The sequence below is a fragment of the Gallus gallus genome, chromosome 1 (assembly GCF_016699485.2).
Source record: "Gallus gallus isolate bGalGal1 chromosome 1, bGalGal1.mat.broiler.GRCg7b, whole genome shotgun sequence".
NCBI lineage: Eukaryota > Metazoa > Chordata > Aves > Galliformes > Phasianidae > Gallus > Gallus gallus.
In genome coordinates, this window is record NC_052532.1 from 77,966,309 (window position 1) to 77,987,791 (window position 21,483).

Genomic DNA, 21,483 nt, shown 5'->3' on the forward strand with positions numbered 1-21,483 from the left:
TACAACTTCTTTGTACATCAATTTGACTTCCTCTTCAACACTTGACTTTCTCTTCAACACTTCAACAACTTTACCTCTTTTTTTTTTCTCTGTGAATGCCCACACAAATCATTTGTATTTTAGTGATTATCATGAAGTATAATTAGTTCCTAGTCATCTCTCGTTTAGCTCCTAGCTACAAGGATCACAACACCTCTGTGAAAAATGTAAGATATTTAAAAATTCTATCATATAAAAGGCAAAAAAAAAAATCTGTTCCTTACTGACAAGAGAATAACATTCCACGACCATTTATCAAAACAAGGATAAAAAAGTAAGAGCAAAGTACCAGTAAATACAAGATGTGTAAATAACGGAGTGCAGCTCAAATAAAATAGTGATGGTGACTCTGCTTCTGGTTGTTTTGTCAAAATTCAGTTTAACGCTTCCCCAAGAACAGTAAAAACTGTGATTTTCATATTCATTATATGTAGGTGATTAGTAAATGTAGTTGTGTACATTCTTTCTGTTATAGGCTGCTATCCCGCTATACAGTGCCTATCAATATTCTTTATCTATATCTATATCTTTACATACCATCTTTCTCTATTTTCTACCTTCTTACTGTATTAAGCAATAAGGCAAAAGGTGAATAGATTTGACAAAACACTGAACACTATTTGTTAAAGTTCATTGAGGTAGGAACTGAAATGAGGGGATTGGAAGTTGATGTACTGGAAAAATAAGAGGGTGGAAAAACAGTAACGTGGAAATTAAGATTGAAGAGGTGAAAAATGCTAGATATTTATATGAATGTACATCAATGAAGAATAAGAAGATAAGGGATTGAACAATTCTCCTACGAGGACAGGCTGAGAGCTGCAGCTGTACAGTCTGGAGAATAGATGGCTCTGAGGTGACCTGATAGCAGCCTTTCAGTATCTAAAGGGGACCTACAGGAAAGATGGGAACAGACTCTTTAGCAGGGTCTGTGGTGATAGAGCAGGGGGAAATGGTTTCGAACTCAAAGAGGATAGATTTAGGTTGAATGTAAGGAAAAAGTCTTTTACAGTGAGTGTGGTAAGGCACCGGAACAGGCTGCCTGGAGATGTGGCTGATAGCCCATCCCTGGAGACATTCAAGGCAAGGCTGGATCAAGCCCTGGGCAACTTGATTTAGCTGTACATGTCCCTGTTCATTGCAGGGGATTTGAACTAGATGACCTTGAAAGGTCCATTCCAACTCTAACAATTCTATGATAAAATGGAATTTTATTTTAGAATGGATTCTATGATAAAAATGGGAAATAGGCAAAGTGAAGAGAATGAAAAAAAAAAATACTTTCTAAGAACTGCTGTGGCAAGCTGATGCTCACAAAATTCTTTTCAAACTCTAGTAGAAGACAAAGAAAGATGCTGTCTGACCCAAAGAGCTACATCTCCCATTACTATATACTCTAGGGCAGTTTATCCTCAACATCTACTCACCATGTATAAGAACATCAACTGATAAACTAAGTCAGGGATTTTCTGTTGTTGTTTTTGTTTTTTTTTGCAAAAGGGGAAGAAAAAAAGCCATTCAAGACAAATCAGGAAAGAGAAAGACAGAGGTGAAATCAAGGAATTGATAGAGCAAGATAAAAAAGGGCAAAACAAAAAGCTTCAGCTCCATTGAAGCAAATCAAATGAGAGACAGACATACAAACTTTGTGACTCAGATGCAGGAGGCTTCTCACCTGACTGGCTGGTGCTAACGTTGATGGTAGCATACTGGGGTGCTTCTGAACTCAACTCAGTCACCAAATTGACAGCCTGGATCTCAAAAGTGTACTGCACACGGGCCAATAGGTTGGAGACTTGAACACGACTTTCTGTCAGGCCCACTTGGCGTGGTTCAAACTGTACATTGTCCCCACAGCGCACACATGTCCCTGCTGACCTTGTTGGGCATTCCTTGCAGATGACATTGAAGAAGACATCCTTGCGGCCACCCAAGTCCTTGGGGAGGCGCCAGGTCAGGAGCACGTTGGAGCCAACAATTTCATAACTGAGGTCACGGGGAGCAGAGGGGATGCCTAGAAGACAGTATGAAAGACAAAAATCTTATGAAAGAATGGGAAAGAGGTAGGGGAGGGAATATGACAATGAAGTAGGGAAAAACGGAAGATTAAAAATTAAGATGCTTTTTCTTCTCATTCTTACTCTATTGTAGATGTTTCTCTGGATAAGATTAAGAAAAATGTGCTCCCTGCTATATCAGACATACATTTATATACAAAGAGGAGTAGCTACGCACTCATATTTTAGGGACACAAAATTGACTAGAAGAGTCCTTGTATCATGGGTGTAACTTATATTTTTCCCCAAAAGAACATCCAGTGTTTAGAAAAGTTCCAAACCTTTGAAATACTAAATTTTACACAAGCTTAGTGAAGCCTTGTCTCTACTGAGACCTCTAGATCTCTCCTATGGCACCTAATACCTCTGAATTATCTCATATTTTAGTTTGCCGTTCCATATATTGCAACAGCTGAACAGCACTTGCCCTACAATTATTCCTGCTACAGCAGGATTCTTGAATGGCATTCTAACAGCATTAAAAAGAGCCCATTCTGTGCCTCCACCATGTCTTAGTTTCAGCTGGGACAGAATTGTTTTTTTTCAGTGTCTGGTATGATGCCATGCTTTGGTTCTTGGAGAAAAAAGTGTTGAAAATACACCAATGTTTATAGTTGCCTACTAAGCACTGCTGTACAGAGCCAAGGCCATTCACAATGAAGGGCCAAAGGAGCTGGGAGGGAACAGAATTAGGACAGCTCCTGAACACTTGGAATACATTGACAACACTGGGACATACAAACACTGGGACACACATTTAGCAAAAGCTACCTGGTTAATCAACATTCAGGGATATGCCAATCGAGCTAGTCCTGCCCAAACCTCCTACATACTGTAGAAGGGGATAAAATGCTGGTGGTGCACATATCTACATGTCTTCCATGTGGGGCAAGACAGCCTCGGTTATTCCTGCCTTGGGCAAAAGCAAGCCTATTCATGGAATTGCTTTTGTTCAAGGACCTGGGTGCACGCTGTGAGTAATGTGGAAGGATGGGGATGTCCATTGTTTACCTCAAGCTGATTTGATGCTGGGTGAGAACAGCCAATGATTTAAATTGTATGATGTTAAATTACTACATAATACTGCATGCCATTTTATTATGGTCATTATAAGAATTGTTAACATTAGTACAATAAGAATTTCCCAGGTTAAAGAACAAAAAACTTCAGTGGAACCAGAATTAGTTTCTGCATGAAGTAACCCAACACTGTGAATCATCCTTCCTGCACTGGAGGACTGTTACAACAGATGAAGCTCAAAGTTATGAACTAAAATGAATACCATGGACAATCTACATTAATGGCCCATAGACTATGGGATTTGTTAGGATGTGTGGAAGTTGTGACACCTGAGCATGATGTAAATAGTATGGAATAAGGGGTGGACATTATCTTAGTTTCATCTGGGATGGAATTGTTTTCTTCAGTGTCTGGTATGCTATATTTTGTTTCTAGGAGAAAAACAATGTAGATAACACGCTGATGTTTATAGGTGCCTGCTAAGAAGCATTGTACAGAGCCAAAGCCACTCTCAGTGAAGGGCCCAAGGAGTTGGGAGGGAACAGAAATAAGACAGCTGACTTAAACTGGCCAAAGGGATATTCTATACCATATGACATCAAGCTGAATGAGTTTTGAAGAGGGTGGGAGTTCATCTAGCTTTCTTCCCCTGCTTGGGGCTAGCTGGGCATTGGATGGGGGGTGCTGAGGAATTGCTCATGCATCACATTACATACACTTATATATATAAATGTCGTAATTATTTTCTTATATATACGTCTCATATTTCTCATATTTCAATATATATTTCTCATATATATGTCGTAATTATTTTCTTTCTCCTTTTCTTTGTCTTAGAAAATAGTTTTCTCTCAACCCACAGGTTCTACTTCATTCTTCTCAATTCTCTTTCCTATCCTGCTCCCATGGCGGGGGAGTGAGTGAATGACTGTGGTGCTCAGCCATCTGTAGGGTTAAAGTACAACACACTACTTGCCCTGTCAGAGGCAGTAAAATGAAGGTATAAAATGCAGAGGATGAGAAGACAGCATGGGGATAAGAATGGGACAAGACACTGAAGGCTAGACAAAGCTGTCAGAAAAGTAAAAATAAGAAGCAGAGTTGCACTGCTAAATCTGGACATGGAGACAGGAAAGGCAGAGACAGAGTGGCTGAGCTCAGTAACAGGGAGGGCTGAGGGAAAAAAGAATTATAGAACACATCCTTCCAGAAGGCTTTAACAAAAACCAAGAATTCTCATTCTCACTATTCCTCTATTATCTACCTATAGGTTTCATAGATACTTGCTGATAGACTTTTGTCTATTAGCTAATGATTAATGTAAAGGATTATATTCTTTATTATTACAGCTGGATGAGGTTTTTGTGGGGGATCTCTCAATCTACAATCTTGTTCAATGCTGGAGCATTTGAACATATCCTGTAGCTATGTTTACCTGGGTACTCCCTTCCAGTACTATGAACAAATTAAAAATGCCAGAAAACGGCACGCAGAAGACTGGTTGAAACATATTAGAGGTAAGGTGAAGGACCAGAATGCCAAGAAATATAAGAACTAAATTTGATTTTGTTAACTGCCACTTTGTATTTGTATTGTGCTTGTATTGTGATATAGTATTTAATAGTATAATCACATACTAGTTTTCGCTGAGGATTCTTATCACGGCCAATGCAAAGGATAGACAACTGCTCAGGAAATAAACCCCTGTGAAGTAAAAATTGCTTAATGTTGTTGAAGATAGAGTCTGTGCAGTATATATATAGCAAGAGATTACAGAAAGAAAAAAAACAAAAGCACCCCAAAACGTTTCCTAATTTCTGAGTGTTTAACTTCATAGCCATAGAGCAACTGTAAGTTGCTTTCGGTCATGAATTACTTTCATCACTGCCACAAAATTCATGAGTGATTCTTGATGTGTTATTTAAACTAGACTTTTGAGAGCTCATCACCAACTCAAATTCCTTTTCTGGGCTTAATTACTTTCTTGACCTATTAACGTTCATAATCATAGAATTAAAGAACGTCTTAGGGTAAACCTTAGAGATGGGCAAGGTGGCCAGCTGCTAGATTGGTCTGCCTAGGGCCCCATCCAGACTGGCCTCGAATGCCTCCAGGGATAAAACATCCACAGCTTCTCTGGGCAACCTATCCCAGTGGTTAACCACCCTCTGAGTAAAGTATTTTTTCCTAACGTCTAACATAAATTTCCCCTCTTTTAGTTTAAAGCCATTCCCCTGTGTCTTATCACTATTAGCCCATGTAACAAATTGTTCCCCTTGCTCATAATCTCCTTTTAAGTACTAGAAGAATGCAGTGAGGTCTCCCTGAAGCCTTCTCTTCTCCAAGCTAAACAAGTCCAACTTCCTTACCTTTTGTCATAGCAGAGGTTCTCCAGCCCTGTGATCATCCTCATGGCCCTTCTATGGGCCCTTTCCAATGGCTCCAGATCCTTCTTATGCTGAGAGCCTCAGACCTGGATGCAGTGTTCCAGATGGGGCCTTACAAGGGCAGAGTAGAGGGGTGCAATCCTACCTCTCTCTGCTGGCCACCCCTCTTTTGATGCAGCCTAGAATACTGTTGGTCTTCTGGGCTGCAAGTGTGCGGTGCTGGCTTACGTCCAGCTTTCTGTCCACCAGAACCACCAAGTCTTTCTCTGTGGTGCTGCTCTCAAGGAGTTCTTCTCCCAGTCTGTAAACATATCTGGCATTGCCCCGACTCAAGCGTAAGGAGTTGCTGAACCTCATTAGGTTCTTGTGGATCTACTTTTCAAGCCTGTCCAGATTGCTTTGGATAGCATCCTTCTGTGGTGTCAACTACACCAGTTAGCTTAGTGTCACCTGCACACTTGCTAAGGGTGCACTCAATTCCATCATCTATGTCACTGATAAAAATGTTAAAGAGTACCAATCCCATGACAGACCCCTGGGGGACACCACTGATCACCCGCCTCTGCCTGGACACAGGGTTGTTTATAACAACTCTCTGGCTATGACTATCTGACTGATTCTTTATCCAATGAATAGTCCAGCCTTCAAATCCATGTCTCTCCAACTCAGAGATAAGGATGTGGTCTGGGATGCCAAAGGCCTTGAGCAAGTTCAGGTAGACAATATCAGTTGCCCTTCCTTTGTCAATAACTGTGAAAAGTTATAACTGATAGATAGGTCAGTGAGAAAATGGATCATTTCCACAAATATAATTTGAATTCCACACGGTAAAGATGGTAATTTTCAGTTATAAAAGGAAGAAAATATTAGTTAATTCTTTTAATGTACTATGTTTATCCTGTGTATGAAATGAGTGTAGTGTTTAATGAGAAATTAGCATATTATTCTCTCATCATCTTACGCATACTTGCAACAGGTTTATTTAACGTTGCATGAGTCATTTAAAATCTGGCGTATCCTCATTCGGAGCGTCTGATATTGCAGCATGCCAATATTCTAAACACACAGTTTTCCTAGTGTACCAATTTCGTAAACAGCAAGTAGGAACACTTCTACCTTCTTATCTACAGTCACCAAGAGAAGGAAGCCCAGGGACGTTTTGGACTGTTTCAATGGTTATGAGAAGGGATGAGTTGGAACTTCTGTGAATCAATCAGACAAATTGTCTTTCATTAACCACCCTTATTCCTGCTTTCAAATACTCCTTTAAAATACTTACCAGTGCAGGGAGCATCAGAATTGTCAGAAGCAGATCGGTAGTAGTGACTCTGACACACACATTCAATGGAACCTGGCAGTGGAGCATGGCTGTGGGCAGGGCAGAGAAGGCAAGGGTCATCTCCCACAGATGCTTTAAAGGAACCAATGGGACAAGCTAAGGAGAGGAAAATAAGACAGGAAAGAACAGGAAACTGATTAATTCAGATTCCAGAAACAATGCAATCTTATTTGCATTTAACTTGTGCTTCTGGTGTTGGGAAAACTTGTTACTTAGATTAACTATGGCAGGTTTCATTGTTTTATGGCAGTACAGAAAATATCAGCTCTGAACTTCAGCACTGTTTAAGTTGCAATTTTAACACAGTTTATTTTATTCTGTAAAATAGATGCTTAAATTGATTCATCAGCAGATGAAAGAGAATCAGTCCAGGAAGAGCTTAGGCCATCAGAAGTAACTGTCTTCTATTTACTCACCTAAAAAGCATTAGCACTACAGAAGCCAAAGAGGGTAGTCATGTAATCTGTTTGGAAATAGCCATTAACAATGCACATCTACTTTCCCTCAGCTGGCACAGCCAGAAAAAAAAAAAAAAAACCATTGTTTTTTTTTAAAGCTGTTTTTGACAGTTTCATTGCTTAAAGAAATGTAAACTACTATGGCTGATTTTGCATCAAATTGAAGCCAGAACTCAGAAAGGCAATCCTAACTGCTTTTCTGTAGTTCTGGAAACTTCCCAGGCATGGATAGAAGGCTCTCAAGTTAGTCAAGTTGAATCTGCAATTTTATAGGAACATGCCTATGGAAAAAGCTGAAACAAGGATGGAAATCCATCGCACTGGAAAGAAAATGAAAAATATAATAAATTATTATGAATAAGGGACTGTAACACGTTCTAGGGTCAGCAAAGATGCTGTGCTGAATTACCTAGCAGAAAGTACTTGGGTCTTGTGCTGAAATATTGGGACACAGCTTTTATAATTTTAATGCAAGGTTTATGCATGCTTTTAAAGCTGCTTTTGCATATAAATAGACACAGAATTTTTAGATGTTACCAACTAATTAGTCGTGGTGAAAGTTCATTCATGGACTGACATTCATTTAGTTAGTTTCACAATAAAAAACATTTCTAGGAAAGGAGAAGCTTTCATATAGGCCCAAAATGAGTGTTTGATTTCAGAAGACAGATGGGAATGCTGCTTTCTACATTCAAGAGAAAAACTGTCCAAGTGATTACCATAAGCAGAAGAATCCAAAAGACTGAGAATAGCAAAAATGTTATATATCAAAGAGAACTGTGTAAGAGAAGAACACTGTGTGCAACTGTTAATATGAAGTTAGAACATCTAATGAGTGTTTTGAAATGGAACACTACACCAGAAACTGAAGAATTAACCCACCTGATAATTACTTACTACACTAAAAGAAAGCAGGCTTCTAACTCCAATAACAATACTTCGGAAATTATTTCTAACTCACTTAGGTGCTAAGTGACCATTTATGCATTTTTCTTAAGAAGTAACTTCAGAAAAATAGAGAATCTCACTTACTGATCCTCCTTTTCATAAGCATTCAATTCCTATTGCTTTGAGTTTTCTAAGTACATTGGGGATTTCTGATGTATACTTTGGGCCTGTATACAGCCACATTCCAGACATGGCAGTCAATAATATCTATGAAGTCCTATGAGCTTTAGGTCCCTAGTATTATTTCATCTTCTCCGTGTGCAGTCTTCTGGCTACAGCATAACCTCCACATGTATTGTGATAGAGTGATAAGTCCTGGAAGAGTCAGACTGTAAGGGGGACTTCAATAATGGAGAATGATAGTAATTAGATGCTTGTATTTCCAGAAGGAATGGCAGATATAGAGCAAAGATCACACATTCAAATTCTCATTTCTGCCACCCCTAGTTATTTCTACTTCCTATGTCAAGGAAAAAAATAACCATCAAACTGAATCACATAGCTTACCAGAAGCTAAGCTGATTTATAGAGATTAAATAAGATTCACATCTCCCTCACCTTTCCAATGAAAAGTTGGAGGAAAAAAGAATAGAAAACAGACTATGACCTAAAATTTCCAGTTAACTGCATTTTTCAATTGCAGTTTTGTCCAATATAGCTGGACTGACTATAATAGAGACTTACTGACCTTCATGTAACTGAAGAATATCCTGCATGATCAGGGACTACAGCTGTCACACACCTTCTACTTCCATGTGAACTCACCTTCTGTATTCAGTCAGTCAACTGAACACATTTGTGAGAACCTTTATCCCTTTCCAAAATTGCCTAAGATATGATAGCTTGCTGCTCACAGATGGCACCAATAATCATTCCTATGACATGGAGCTTTTCCTAGCATTGCCTCAGTCCAGACACTCAATAAATAAGGTATCAAAGATTAACTCTGAAGGAAAGAGAAAAAAATTCCCTGGCAACCTAAATATGCAAAAGCTACCTCCTCTTAGTCCAGCAGTTGTAGTGAGCCTAGGACTGTCTTCCATGCTGTCCAGCTCTCACTCATTTCTGCAGGATTCCCTTTTTCACACTATCAAAGTTTTCAGTTTTTGTGTGCCTTACATTCCCTCCTTAATGCAGATCACAGCATCATGTGCACTTTCTGTGATTTTACAGTCTCTGCAGTTGTCTACTGTGTTCACTGGAAACAGTCAGTAATGAATACCCTGCTGAAAGAAGCCCACCGTCACTAGGACTAACACGTATTGTCTTAGTGAACATCACTATCTTAGGACCATCCTGGAGAAAGCCTGAACAGCTCCTCCTGAAACACTTCCACTATTTGCCTATAGAACAACCTCACAAAAACCATCAGTAGAAATTAAGCCACAGGCCTTGTCACTGGATCATCCCCCAGGCACCAGTACTTACCAAGAAAACACAGATTTAGGCCTCATCGATTGAAGAAATCTAATGTAAGGACAGAAGGTAGCAGAGCTAGCACCCCAAGGGATGTAGCAAGCTGCCACTTCCCATTAATCAAGGCTATGATAGGAGAAGGCTGAGTTTGACATGCGCAGGTGCTTTTTCTCCCAGCACGTCTCAGTCATTTTCACATCTTGGCCCAGCGCCAGAATGCCACAACAGTTTAGTTGGGCACAGCTCATCTCAGAGACACTGACCCAATTTTCCTTAGCTCCTCCCTCGAATACTCCCTGCTGTGTCGTCCACATTTATCTGACTAGTCTGAGGAAAAGTTCCTCAGAGAGGCTAGAGAAGCAGTTTTTGATAGAGGACTAATGTCATAAACAGCAGAGAGAAGTCCTGGGATTATGTGTGGAAGAGGACAAAATTAGAGAAAGCAAGAGAGAAGAAGAGGCGTAACAAAAAGCTCACTTCAGCAGTAAGCGTAGAAAGGAAAGCTGAGAGCAAACAAAACAGAGTAAGGAAAAGGGTCAAGAAGGATAGACAGAAATATCAACAGACCTACATGTACCTGCAGTACCATTTTTAGGGCACGAGACGCAGATAATGTTTTGACTATTTGTACCCAGTTGTGCTTTGGAACTGAGCTGGGACTTAGGAAGACACATAGGACAGCAAAAAATCACTTTCCTTTTGATTTAGACAGTGATAAGAGCTCTGGGGAAAATTCCTTTCCTGCACTTTCTTAGGAAAAAATCATGTTTCCATTTTAAAATATGGCAATTGTGTGACCGATCAGTTCTGAAACAAGACACGTCTGGGATATATTTGCTCTGACTGCAAGTGTAGGAAGACAAATAGTCCAGGTTACTAGATTAACAAAACTTTCTGATTCACTTCAATAATAAGAAGATCAATATTTTTATTCTTCAGAAGATCAATATATAAAAATAGATAACAATGATAAAGGGTGGTGCATCTAGGGAGCCACTGCTAGACCAGAAAAGATTTACAAGAAAAACTGCCCAATACATACATACATAGTTAATACAGCCACATTCTCATGCTCAAATCTCTTGAGCAACAGAGTAAGGGAAGGTTAAACAAACATCACTGGATGGGATTTAATCAGAACACCCTCTCCAAGTCACCAGACTGTTTTCGGCTGCTGTCATACTACGAAGGAGAGAGCACAACAATATTAGAGGGCAACTGCTTGGGGAAGTCAGATGGAAAGAAATCTAGAAAAGGGCAGAAGAGATCTACTGGCGTAGATACTGGCTATTGATACATTTAGTAATCTGAAAATATTTCTTATTAAATTGCATTTGTAGGATTCAATGAAAGAAGCCCCACACCCCTACAGTTATCCAGCAGAGATGCAAAGTTTTTAGGACTGCACTGAAATTACTACATCCAGTTTTGGATCCCTCAGAGCTGTTGAAAAACTGGAACAAGTTCAGCAGATGACCACTTATATATTCATACAACTGGTGCAACTGCTCTACGAAGAAAGGCTGAGGAAACTTCATTTTATTTAGAATTTCTTCTCAAGAAGAAAAGGCTTGAGGAATCTAGAAGCAGCTTTCCAAAGTCTTCAAAGACTTTATTGGGAAGACAGACCTAGGTTCTTTGCAGTTGTGCACAGTAGAAAGATGAGAGGTAACAGGCATAAATTGAAACACAGAAGATTCTGACAAAGTACAAAGAAATTCTTTCCACCATCACAACCATCAAGGAAAATTTCCTCAGAGAGGTTAACGGTTTCCACTCCTGAGGATATTCAAGATCATACTAAAATAAAGCCCTGAGAAACCTGTCTGATCTTTTTCTGGGGCTGTTTTGAGCAGGAAGTTGGACAGGAAACACACATTGCCCACATATCACTCTTCTCTAATCACAGAACATATATGCAAACCTTTTACCACTGCCCTATTACATCAGTTCAAGACAGTGTTAGGGAGCCTTAGGACATGGTTTGCATCACTGCCTGATCTGATAATGACTTATTCCTGAAAAATCAGACACCCATCCCTTTACTTGCATTGGACCTAGTGACTGTGTGGTTTCAAAGTGAGTCCATTCACCTATCTAATCTGTTGGTAAAGTAGTCCAACAAATAAACAGAGTGGGACAGCAAGAATATTAGATGTGAGAGTATAAAAAATGAACAGAGTATCAGAGCTGATATTAGAGTCTAACTGGGAGGAATATGGGAGTATTTGAGATCACAGCCAGGGAAAACTGGCTGTGCAGAGGGCCTCACATGAGAATGACTCTAGGCAAAACATTATCAGCACGGAGTTTAAAAAAGGATAACTTGGTATGGGTAATGCTGCTTGCTCTCCTAAAATAGTGGAAGACAATGCAAGACAAAGATGTAAAATGGATCAGCTGGAAAGAGGGATGGTGTTTTGTAGTTACAAAGATGGTTCAGCTCTGTTCAGCATTGGGTTCTTGTTAATATCAGCTGGGACAGGCCCCTTCCAACATGAGGTAGGCTCCTGATCTCTCCACAAAGAAATCAGCCCTGCAGTCCCCCCACTGCCAAAACCTTGTGAATCCGGTACATTACTAAAAATTTTCCCCCTATCTCTCTCCCTTTTTCATGAAGGGGTTTAATGGAGAAGGTTTAATAACTGATACTAGCCCCTGGAATTATCAGTAATATGGTTGTAATTCATTCTACAGTCAGAATAGCAATTTTATCTTCTCCAGCTTACTTCATTATACATTGGCAGACAGCCAAACACCCACCCAGCCACTCCCCACCCTCAGCAAGACATGGGGAGAAAACAGGATAAGAATGTTTGTGGATTGACATGAAGACAGGGAGATTGCTTACCCATTATTATCACGGGTAAGACAGATTTGTCTTGGGAAAAATCAATTTACTGCTCTTTAAAATAAATTTGGGAAGTTGAAAAACAAAAACAAACGTTAAAACACCTTTCCTTCCCTCTTTGTAACTCCCTCCCACCAAAATCTTGTACCTCACCCCAGAAGCACAGAGGAAGATGAGAGGTGTGTAGTCAGCGCATAGCAACTCCTTCTCTCTCACACTCTTCCCCTTCCCTGGCATAGGTTCTCCACAGGCTGCAGTTCCTTCACGAAGTATTCCCTGTTCAAGCATTGGGTCTACCACAGGCTGCAGAGAATATCTACTCTGGTGGTTGGAGTATTTCCTCCTTCTCCTCTGACTATCATTCTCTCTGCAGTTTCTCACTCTTTTTATTCCCTCTTTCTCTCTCTGTCTGGTATTTTTTCCCTTAAACATGCTTTTCTAGAAATGCTGTATGTCTGATCAGTTCAGCTGTGTCCTGTCCTTGGGCTCTTGTGGAATCATCTGGAAACAGTTGTGTCCAGTGCAGGAAAGCCCCTAACCTCTTCCAACAGAGGCTGCCCCTTCATTCTCCACCATTACTAAACCCTTATTGCAGAAGTTGCATATGTTATGATACCCAACAAGGGGGCAAAGCAGTCTAACTTCAACCAGGAGACTTCAGTAAGTATATTTATATCTCATGATGTCACAATCTAAGTAGCTCCCACCACTCCATCCCTTTCAAAGTATGGTTCAATTTGTGTTCTTTCTTATATTTCTGTCATCTTTTCTCCCTCAGAGATCAAAACTGGGTAAAAGAAGAAACGCTGATTCTCTGAGATACAGAAGCAGCAGAGTAGCTGGTAGGCAATTGCAGATGTAGGAATACACGGATGCAGTAATGGCACATTTTCAAAGATATGAGGCAAACATTGTGTTAGATACTAGTCTGAGACAGAAGAAAAACATATAGAACTTGATTGACAGAACTGCTTTGGAGTTAATTTGTATTCTGGCCTTCAGAAGGGAAAAAGAGAAGAGAAACACATTATTAAATTAATAGCTTTATTTTAATGAGTTTTCAAGTTCAAAGCTCACCTTACTCCTTCATTTGAAAGTGTTAGCTTAGCACTTTATCAAACAGTCATTTCTTCTCTTTCCCCAAGACATTCTCATTGAAATATTTTCTAAATGATGTTTTAGTCATTAATTCTAAGTACTATTTGCAAAAGCATCTGGTAACCCATGGGACTTTTAGTTAAGAGCCCATGATAAACAGTGGGCAGTGAATGCAAGAAACATATCACGTTGTATACTGATTTGTGGGAATAGAATCCAGGAGCAACTGCTTCCATAAATGAATCTATGAATTTGAGATTTTCCAATGAGTTGAGTAATATGAGAGCCAATAACCTAAGATGACCTTATCACTCAGAAATTTCTATTCCAGACCCTCTGTGAGGAAAAACCCTTAGAGCTGCAGAAAAGCCCACAAGACAAAAATCACAGAATCACAGAATTACAGATTGTCAGGTATTGGAAGGGACCTTGAAATGTCATCAAGTTCAGTCCCCCTGCTGGAGCAGGAACACCTAGATTAGGTCAGCCAGGAATGCAGCTGGGCAGGTTTTGAATGTCTCCAGAGAAGGAGGGCCCACGACCTCTCTGGACAGCCTGTTCCAATGTTCTATCACCCTCACTGTAAGGAAATTTTCTTCTCATATTTATGTGGAACCTCCTATGTTCCAGCTTGCACCCATTGCCCCTTGTCCTATCATTGGATGTCACTGAGAAGAGCCTGGCTCCATCCTCCTGACACTTACCCTTTACACATTTATAAGCTTTAATGATGTCACCCCTCAGTCTCCTCCAAGCAAAAGAGACGCAGCTCCCTCACAGCCTTTCCTCATAAGGAGGATGCTCCATTCCCTTAATCATCTTTGTAGCTCTGTGCTGGACTCTCTCAAGCAGTTCCCTGTCTTTCTTGAACTGAGGGGCCCAGAACTGGACACAATATTCCAGATGCGGTCTCACCAGGGCAGAGTAAAGGAGAGGAGAACCTCTCTCGACCTACTAACCACACCCCTTGTAATACACTGGAGGACACCAATAGCTTGGCCACAAGGGCACAGTGCTGGCTTATGGTCATCCAGCTGTCCACCAGGACCCCCAGGTCTCTTTCCCCTACAACACTATCCAACAGGTCAGTCCCCAGCATATACTGGTACCTGGGGTTTTTTTTGCAAGACTCTACACTTGCCCTTGTTGTATTTTATTAAATGTCTCCGCACTCAACTCAGCCTGCCCAGGTCTTGCTAGATGGAAGCACAGCCTTCTGGTGCATCAGCCACTCCTCCCAGTTTTGTGTCATCAGCAAACTTGCTGACAGTGCACTCTGTTTCCTCATCCAAGTCATTGATAAATGTATTGAAGAGTACTGGCCCCAATACCGACCCTTGAGGGACTCCACTAGATACAGACCTCTAACTAGACTCTGTCTCACTGACCACAACTCTCTGGCTTCTTTCCTTCAGCCAGTTCACAATCTACCACAGTACCCCATCATCCAGACCACAATTTCTCCGTTTAGCTGCAAGAATGCTGTGTGAGACGGTATCAATTGCTTTACTAAAATCAAGATAGACCACATCCACTGCTTTAACATCATCTATCCACCTGGTTACATCTTCATAAAAGGCTTGGTCAAGCATGACTTACCCTTGGCGAAGCCATGCTGACTTCCCCTAATGAACCTGTAATCCTTGATATGCCTAGAGACAGCACCAAGGATAAGCTGTTCTATCACCTTTCCAGGGATGGAGGTGAGGCAAACCAGACTGTAGTTACCCGGGTCATCCTTCTTGCCCTTTTTGAACACTGGAGTGACATTTGCTTTCCTGCAGTCCTCAGGCACCTCTCCTGTTCCCCATGACTTACAAAAGATAATGGACAGTGGCCTAGCAATGACTTCCACCCATTCCCTCAGCACCCGCGGGTACATTCCATCAGGACCCATGGATTTCTGGATGTCTAGTTTGCTTAATTAGTTCCTAACCCAGTCTTTATCAACTGAGGCAAACTTCTTGATCCTGACTTCCTCTGGGGTCTCAAGGGTATGGGGCTCTTCAGAACAGTCTCCAGCAGAATAGACAAAGATTTAGTAACTGCCTTCTCTGTATCTTCTGTCACCAGGGCACCCACCTCATTCATCAGTAAGCCTGCATTGCCTCTAGCGTTAGTTTTATCTGCAATGTATTTGAAGAAGCCTTTTCTGTTGTTTCGGCCCCTTGTGTAAGGTTTAATTCTAAGGAGACCTTAGCTTTCCTAGTTGCTCCCTACATCCTCTGACAACAGTCTTATATTCCTAACAAGTGGCCAACACTTCCTTCCATGATCTGTAGACTCTCCCCTTCCACTTGAGTTTGCCCAGCAGTTCCTTATTTAACCATACAGGTCTCCTTGCTCCCTGTCTTGACTTTCAACCTGTTGGGATGCTCTGATTTTGAGCTTGGAAGAAGCGTTCCTTGAATGCTAGCCAACTATCTTGGGCCCTTCTACATTCACGTACCCTGTCCCATAGAATTTCCCCTAGCTATTGCTTGGAAAGGCCAAAGTTGGCCCTTTTGAAGCCTTGGGTTGTGATTCTGCTTGGTATTCTGCTCCTTCCATGTGAGATCCTGAACTCTACCACCTCATGGTTGCTGCAACCAAGGCTGACCTCAACCTTCCGGACTTCAACCAGATTCTCCTTTTTAGTGAGGACAAGATCCAGCAGTGCTCCTCCCCTAATTGGCTCATCCACCATTTGCATCAGGAGGTTATCATCAGTGCACTGGAGGAGCATCCTGCACTGTGGATGACTGGCTGAGCATGTCTTCCAGCAGAGATCAGGGTAGTTAAATTCCCCCATGATAACCAGGGTCTGTAATTGTGAGGCTGCTATCACCTGCCTGTATAAGGCCTCGTCAACTTCCTCATTGTGGTCTGGTGGCCTGTAATATACTCCCAAAACTGTATCACCCATGCCAGCCTGCCCCTTAATTCTCACTCCTCATCTGCCCCAGGACAGCACTCAATGAATTCTAGTTGCTCACCACCACCTTGCCTTGCTGGCCTGTCTTTCCTGAGGATGACATAGCCATCCATGACCACATTCCACTCATGTGATCTGTCCCACCAAGGCACCCTGTTTGCATGCATCTCCAGGAAAAAAATAAAACAAGATTCCAACTTTCCCTTTTCTTCTTTAACCTGCCATTCTCCTCTCTGGTTGTTCTGCAGAAGAAAAAATTACACTTAGATAAAGTGAAAAGTGATGCTCCCCCACACCATATCAGCTTGAGGGCTGACTGATATTAGATGTCATTTCACCATTCTGTTTAGCTGGAGAAATTTGCGATATATTAAGAATCATCAGGCCCTCTTAAGAAACTCATGAATGAAAGAATATCTTAACTGATGGTAGGAAGCAGAGAAGTAGAAGGGCTTTCTATCTACTCTGAATGCTTCTTGTCAGATTCTTTGTACTAAATAAACAGGCAACAGTAGTTCCAGGAAGGACTCCATGGACTTCCATGTGGTGAGGAAGAAGGCAATGCCAACACACTCTTCTACTAAAGAAGAGACTTTTTTAGGGAATTTACTTCTCCTTCCTATTCCTAGTTCACTCTTCAGTCCTGATAAAAAGAGTTCTAGGCAGGATGTTTAGTAGAGGTCTGCTCCTAGACTACTGCTTTTGCTCTGTTATTTCATATAGAACACTATATAATCACATATCTAATCCTTTAGTTCTTAGGAAGAAGTGAGAATATACAAAGAGAAGAAGTACTGGAAATGACACTGTACAAAGATAAACAAGAGGACAAGTTGCACTAGCTGAATGTTGCTTCATTCTGACAGGAGAGAAACTTCTTTTTAGCATAAGAGTTCAGGAACGGTCCCCAAGAGTTTACAAAAAACGTGAGGAGAAAAATCATCTTCTAACATTAAGGTTCACTAGTTGGTTGTTTTTCTTTGCTTATTCTATGCTCAAGAAGCAACTAATAAGGAGTAGTGTTCTGCAGTTTGATAAACTGTAATACTTAAAATATTTGCCTGTTCTCATCTATGTCCAGCTCCTGCAGTAGTGGGGCTGCAGGGGAGTGTCTGTGTCCACTGAAGCCTACAAAAGCCAGAATGTTTGAGAATCTATAAGATTTTTTCAAAAAATCCTCATTTTTACTTGCCCATTCTAATTTCCATAGTTTTTGAGTGCTTACAAATACTATCTGATACTAACTTTTTGACTGGTAGTTCACCTGGATTTTGGATTAGTCACAGTACTGATAAAGACAACAATGGTAGTGCCACGTAGAGCCGCTATATGACTGACTGAGTTTTCTCTTTTAAGAGCAGCACTGTGTGAATGTAGCTACACTTCTTTCAGGATGAGCAAGATAAAAAGACATACACATTTTAATTGTTCTCAAAGAATAAACAAATAAACAGTACTAAGTTTAATTCCTTTCATAAATCTCCAGCACAATGAACTGTGTTTTAATAATGTTATTTTGCATAACCCCAACCACTTCATAAAACCAGAATGTGTGTAATATAATGACAACCATTAACAATCTATTGGATTTGAACTTTGTGTTAACCAGAATACTTGTACTATCAATGTCCCAGTCAAACTCTTACTTGGATAAATTACAGTCCAACTTAAAAATTGTGTCTGCAGCTGAAACCAAGCTCCACATTAGATTTAATTTTTTAGAGTACTAATTGTGGTGTAGCAACATTTTATGTTGCTGAGATGCTGAGTAGATACATATCAAAACCAAGGAAGAATGAAAATGACATTATACATAATATTTATAAGGAAGATAAGCCACAGTTTGGTCTAATGGATTGTCTTGAGGTTGAAATAGGAAGGCAGTCAACATATTAGTCTGAGTATTTATGTTTTGGCCAAATACCATTACGTATAGATGGCCAGTTTATTCTACTTACTCTTACAAACATTTCACACAATGTACAATCAGCCTCGGGGCAGAGAGCACATTAGAGGTCTAAGAATAATACAGTTATCACTGTTGCTTACCAAGTCAGGCTCACAGATCTCTGATCCATGTTCCTTGTTGCATGACCAGGATGCTGCCATTTCCCCCTTCTTTTTTTTACCATTGGTTTCAAGAGCACCAACAAAAGGGCCCAAGATAGTTAGGATGGTAGGTTATATTAGATCTGACCTCAGCTCTGCTCCATGTGACATCTCTCCTGTAATATTGTTGCATATTCATAAAGAAGTGGAACCACATTAGAGCCGTCTAGTTACAACTTCTCATTCTGGAAATATAGCCCAACAAGCTCGCTGTGGTGGCAGCTTAAACTAAGGCCTGAATGGAGTTTCCAACTGCATTCCTGGCTCCAGGATATGGTCCCTGATACTGTAGTCTGAGGAACTGTAATCATAAGGAGAAGAAGCTGATAGTAATCACTCATTCTCCGTGAGAAATTATTTCATCTTCTAGCTCTGTGAATTTCTGGCAAATGCCAAATGTTATCACAGGGAAAGAATAAAAAAGTGTCTATATATGGGGTGGGAAAGTGGCATCTCACCTTGACAAGCTTGCTCATTGTCAACAGATTGGTAACCAGCCTTGCAAGAGCATCGTCCAGTGGCCACCATCCACTCTCCTTCTCCATTGCAGTGCAACCGAACACCTGATGACCCAGTTGTGCTTGCCTCTTCAGCATTTGCTACACACGTCCCTAGTGACTCCACCAGTGAGGTCCTCTCTCCTCCAGCAAAAGTTTCAGGGAAGGAGGCAAATCCTTTCACCACAGCTGGACACTTGTAGAAAAAGACTTGGACTGCCACCAGGGACATACAGGCTCCTGAGTCCTGGAAGGCCAGGTAGAAGCCATGCTTTGTGAGTGGCCCAAAGCTGCGTACTTTAACATTCATCCTTACCACCTTCCCAGTTCTGTCCACCTGGGAAAAGCTTTCATCAGCTGCAATAGTATCCACCTTGGTCCAGGGGCCTTCATGCCACTCTGGCAGTTCCTGAGAGGCTATGTCGACATCTGACTGGTGGTAGTAGAGTGTGAAAGTCTCTTTGCAAGTAGAGGCCACAGTACGCATGCTGGCACAGTCCCTCACTGAGAAATGGAGGCGGACATGGACTCGGTGGGCTCCACGTCGCTCTATGAAGTGAGTACGCAACCAGTTATTCTGACCTGGTTCATCCATGTTACAAACTTGAAAGGTTCGGATCTGGCGCTCCTTATCATCCTGGACACTTACTTCTTCCCACTATAAAGAGAAAAAGAACAAACAATATACAAAATTTAATAAGGAATTTGGTGTTCAGCTGCACCAGACATAGAAGACAGACCTTCTCCCTTTTTCTTTCTACTTGTCCTGTTTATGGTAAAATTTGAACCTTCTGCTGTCATATGCAAAACAACGCACTAGACAGGACTAAGTATGACCTGGTAAAGAAGAGCTGTTAAAGCATGTAGGAAAGAACTGTTGTGAAATATAACTCATGCAAAATTGTCATGTGGCATTGAGAATCTTAAAGTCAGAGAGTCACATCTTTACCCACTACTTCCCTATCTCTACATACATGCATAACACAAACAAGACAGAGAAACAAGAGATCACTATGGAGAAAACATTAATGCATCAGTCTCTCCTACCTAACTCCATCAGTTGTTCTGAGTGGAAGGTTGGATAGAGACCTTACAAGTATTTCAAAAGCAGAGAGAAAAGCAGTAGTATCATACCCAGTATCTTCTTCTTTATAGTAATCTGGTTTGAACAAAATATGTTCAAGTTCTTCATAAGTACAAAAACCATACAGCAAGTCTTGTGTATTCCAGCCTCCCTTTCTTCATCAGCTGCATGCACACCTTCCCAGCAGAGATGATGTTATGAAAAAGGGCAAAGGAAATTCTTACCCCATCAGGAGGGTGAGAGGTCCAGCCAATCTCTGAGGTTTCTCCAGTTGTATCCAGAAGTATTTCTGTTTATATTAAAAAAGATTAAATAAAAAAAGTATGTTGTGCTTTCCATGTCAGTCTGGCATCTTATCTGTCCCTCACAAATTATCTTTGACAATTAAAATCAAAGAAGGCATCTCTTGTAGAGAGCTTCTACATATCCAGAATATACATTCATATTTTGAGATTAAATACAATAGCTTCCATCTATACTAGGAAATTAAGCATGCCCAATGCAGAAGCATAGGGCACACGATCATGCCTATGCCATGGTTAGTAAGTTGTTTGGAAATACTCTGGCCACACAAAATCTCTACCAGGCAAAGTGTAAGCACAGTCACATTATTGAACAGTTATTGTTATGAGCAGTACAGGTGAGAACACCCTCCTTTTCAAAAGGAAATAGCAGAACAGAAAGATTAATTACATGAACGTATGCCAGGCATTCCATAGGACCATGGTTGTGCATTTTAGTTGCATATGTAAATATGGACACTAAGCCAAAACATGTTTGTTTCCAACTCTGGAACCAAATTTCTGTGGTGGGATTTTAGGATGAAAACTGAATTTGTTATGTATTCACTTTGTTCTGGAAGAGGGTATTAGGCTGCATGTCCAGCTTCATCAGAAGCTCAGTATTAAACAGTCTCTTGCATTATTTGCTCAAGAGTAGAGTACATGCAGAATTTCACAGGCCTAACTAATTCCCTGAACTAGTCTGCATTTCTGAACTAGTCTGTGAATATGAATCTATCACTGGAGACAGGTACTAGATTTCACTGTTCTTGGAGATGGTATACTCTGTTCAGGTACAAAGCAATATAGAACAGAGTGTAACAGTGCAAGCTATGTGTACAGTACTCTGTAGCAGTTTATATCAGGTCCGTAAATGCCCTGGAAAATACTGTTATGCAAGCATGTGTACTTTTCTGTGTACATTTACAGTGGGACATGGAAGGAAAAAAAAAGATTCAGACAAATAGATATTGATGTGTGTTGA

At 40.7% G+C, this 21,483-nt stretch overlaps 1 protein-coding gene across 6 annotated transcripts in view; it reads right to left on the minus strand.

Moving 5' to 3' along the window:
- The window catches only part of EPHB6 (EPH receptor A7), a 73,717-nt gene that overhangs the window by 19,638 nt on the left and 32,596 nt on the right, over positions 1–21,483 (minus strand). For all 6 annotated transcript variants that reach the window (NM_001397123.1, NM_001004387.2, NM_001397125.1 and 3 more), the window contains 4 exons: positions 20,442–20,506; positions 19,095–19,791; positions 6,783–6,938; positions 1,715–2,053 (listed from right to left, as the gene is read on the minus strand). In NM_001397123.1, coding sequence (NP_001384052.1) covers positions 1,715–2,053; positions 6,783–6,938; positions 19,095–19,791; positions 20,442–20,506 — 1,257 coding nt within the window. The remainder of the gene's footprint in view (positions 1–1,714; positions 2,054–6,782; positions 6,939–19,094; positions 19,792–20,441; positions 20,507–21,483) is intronic.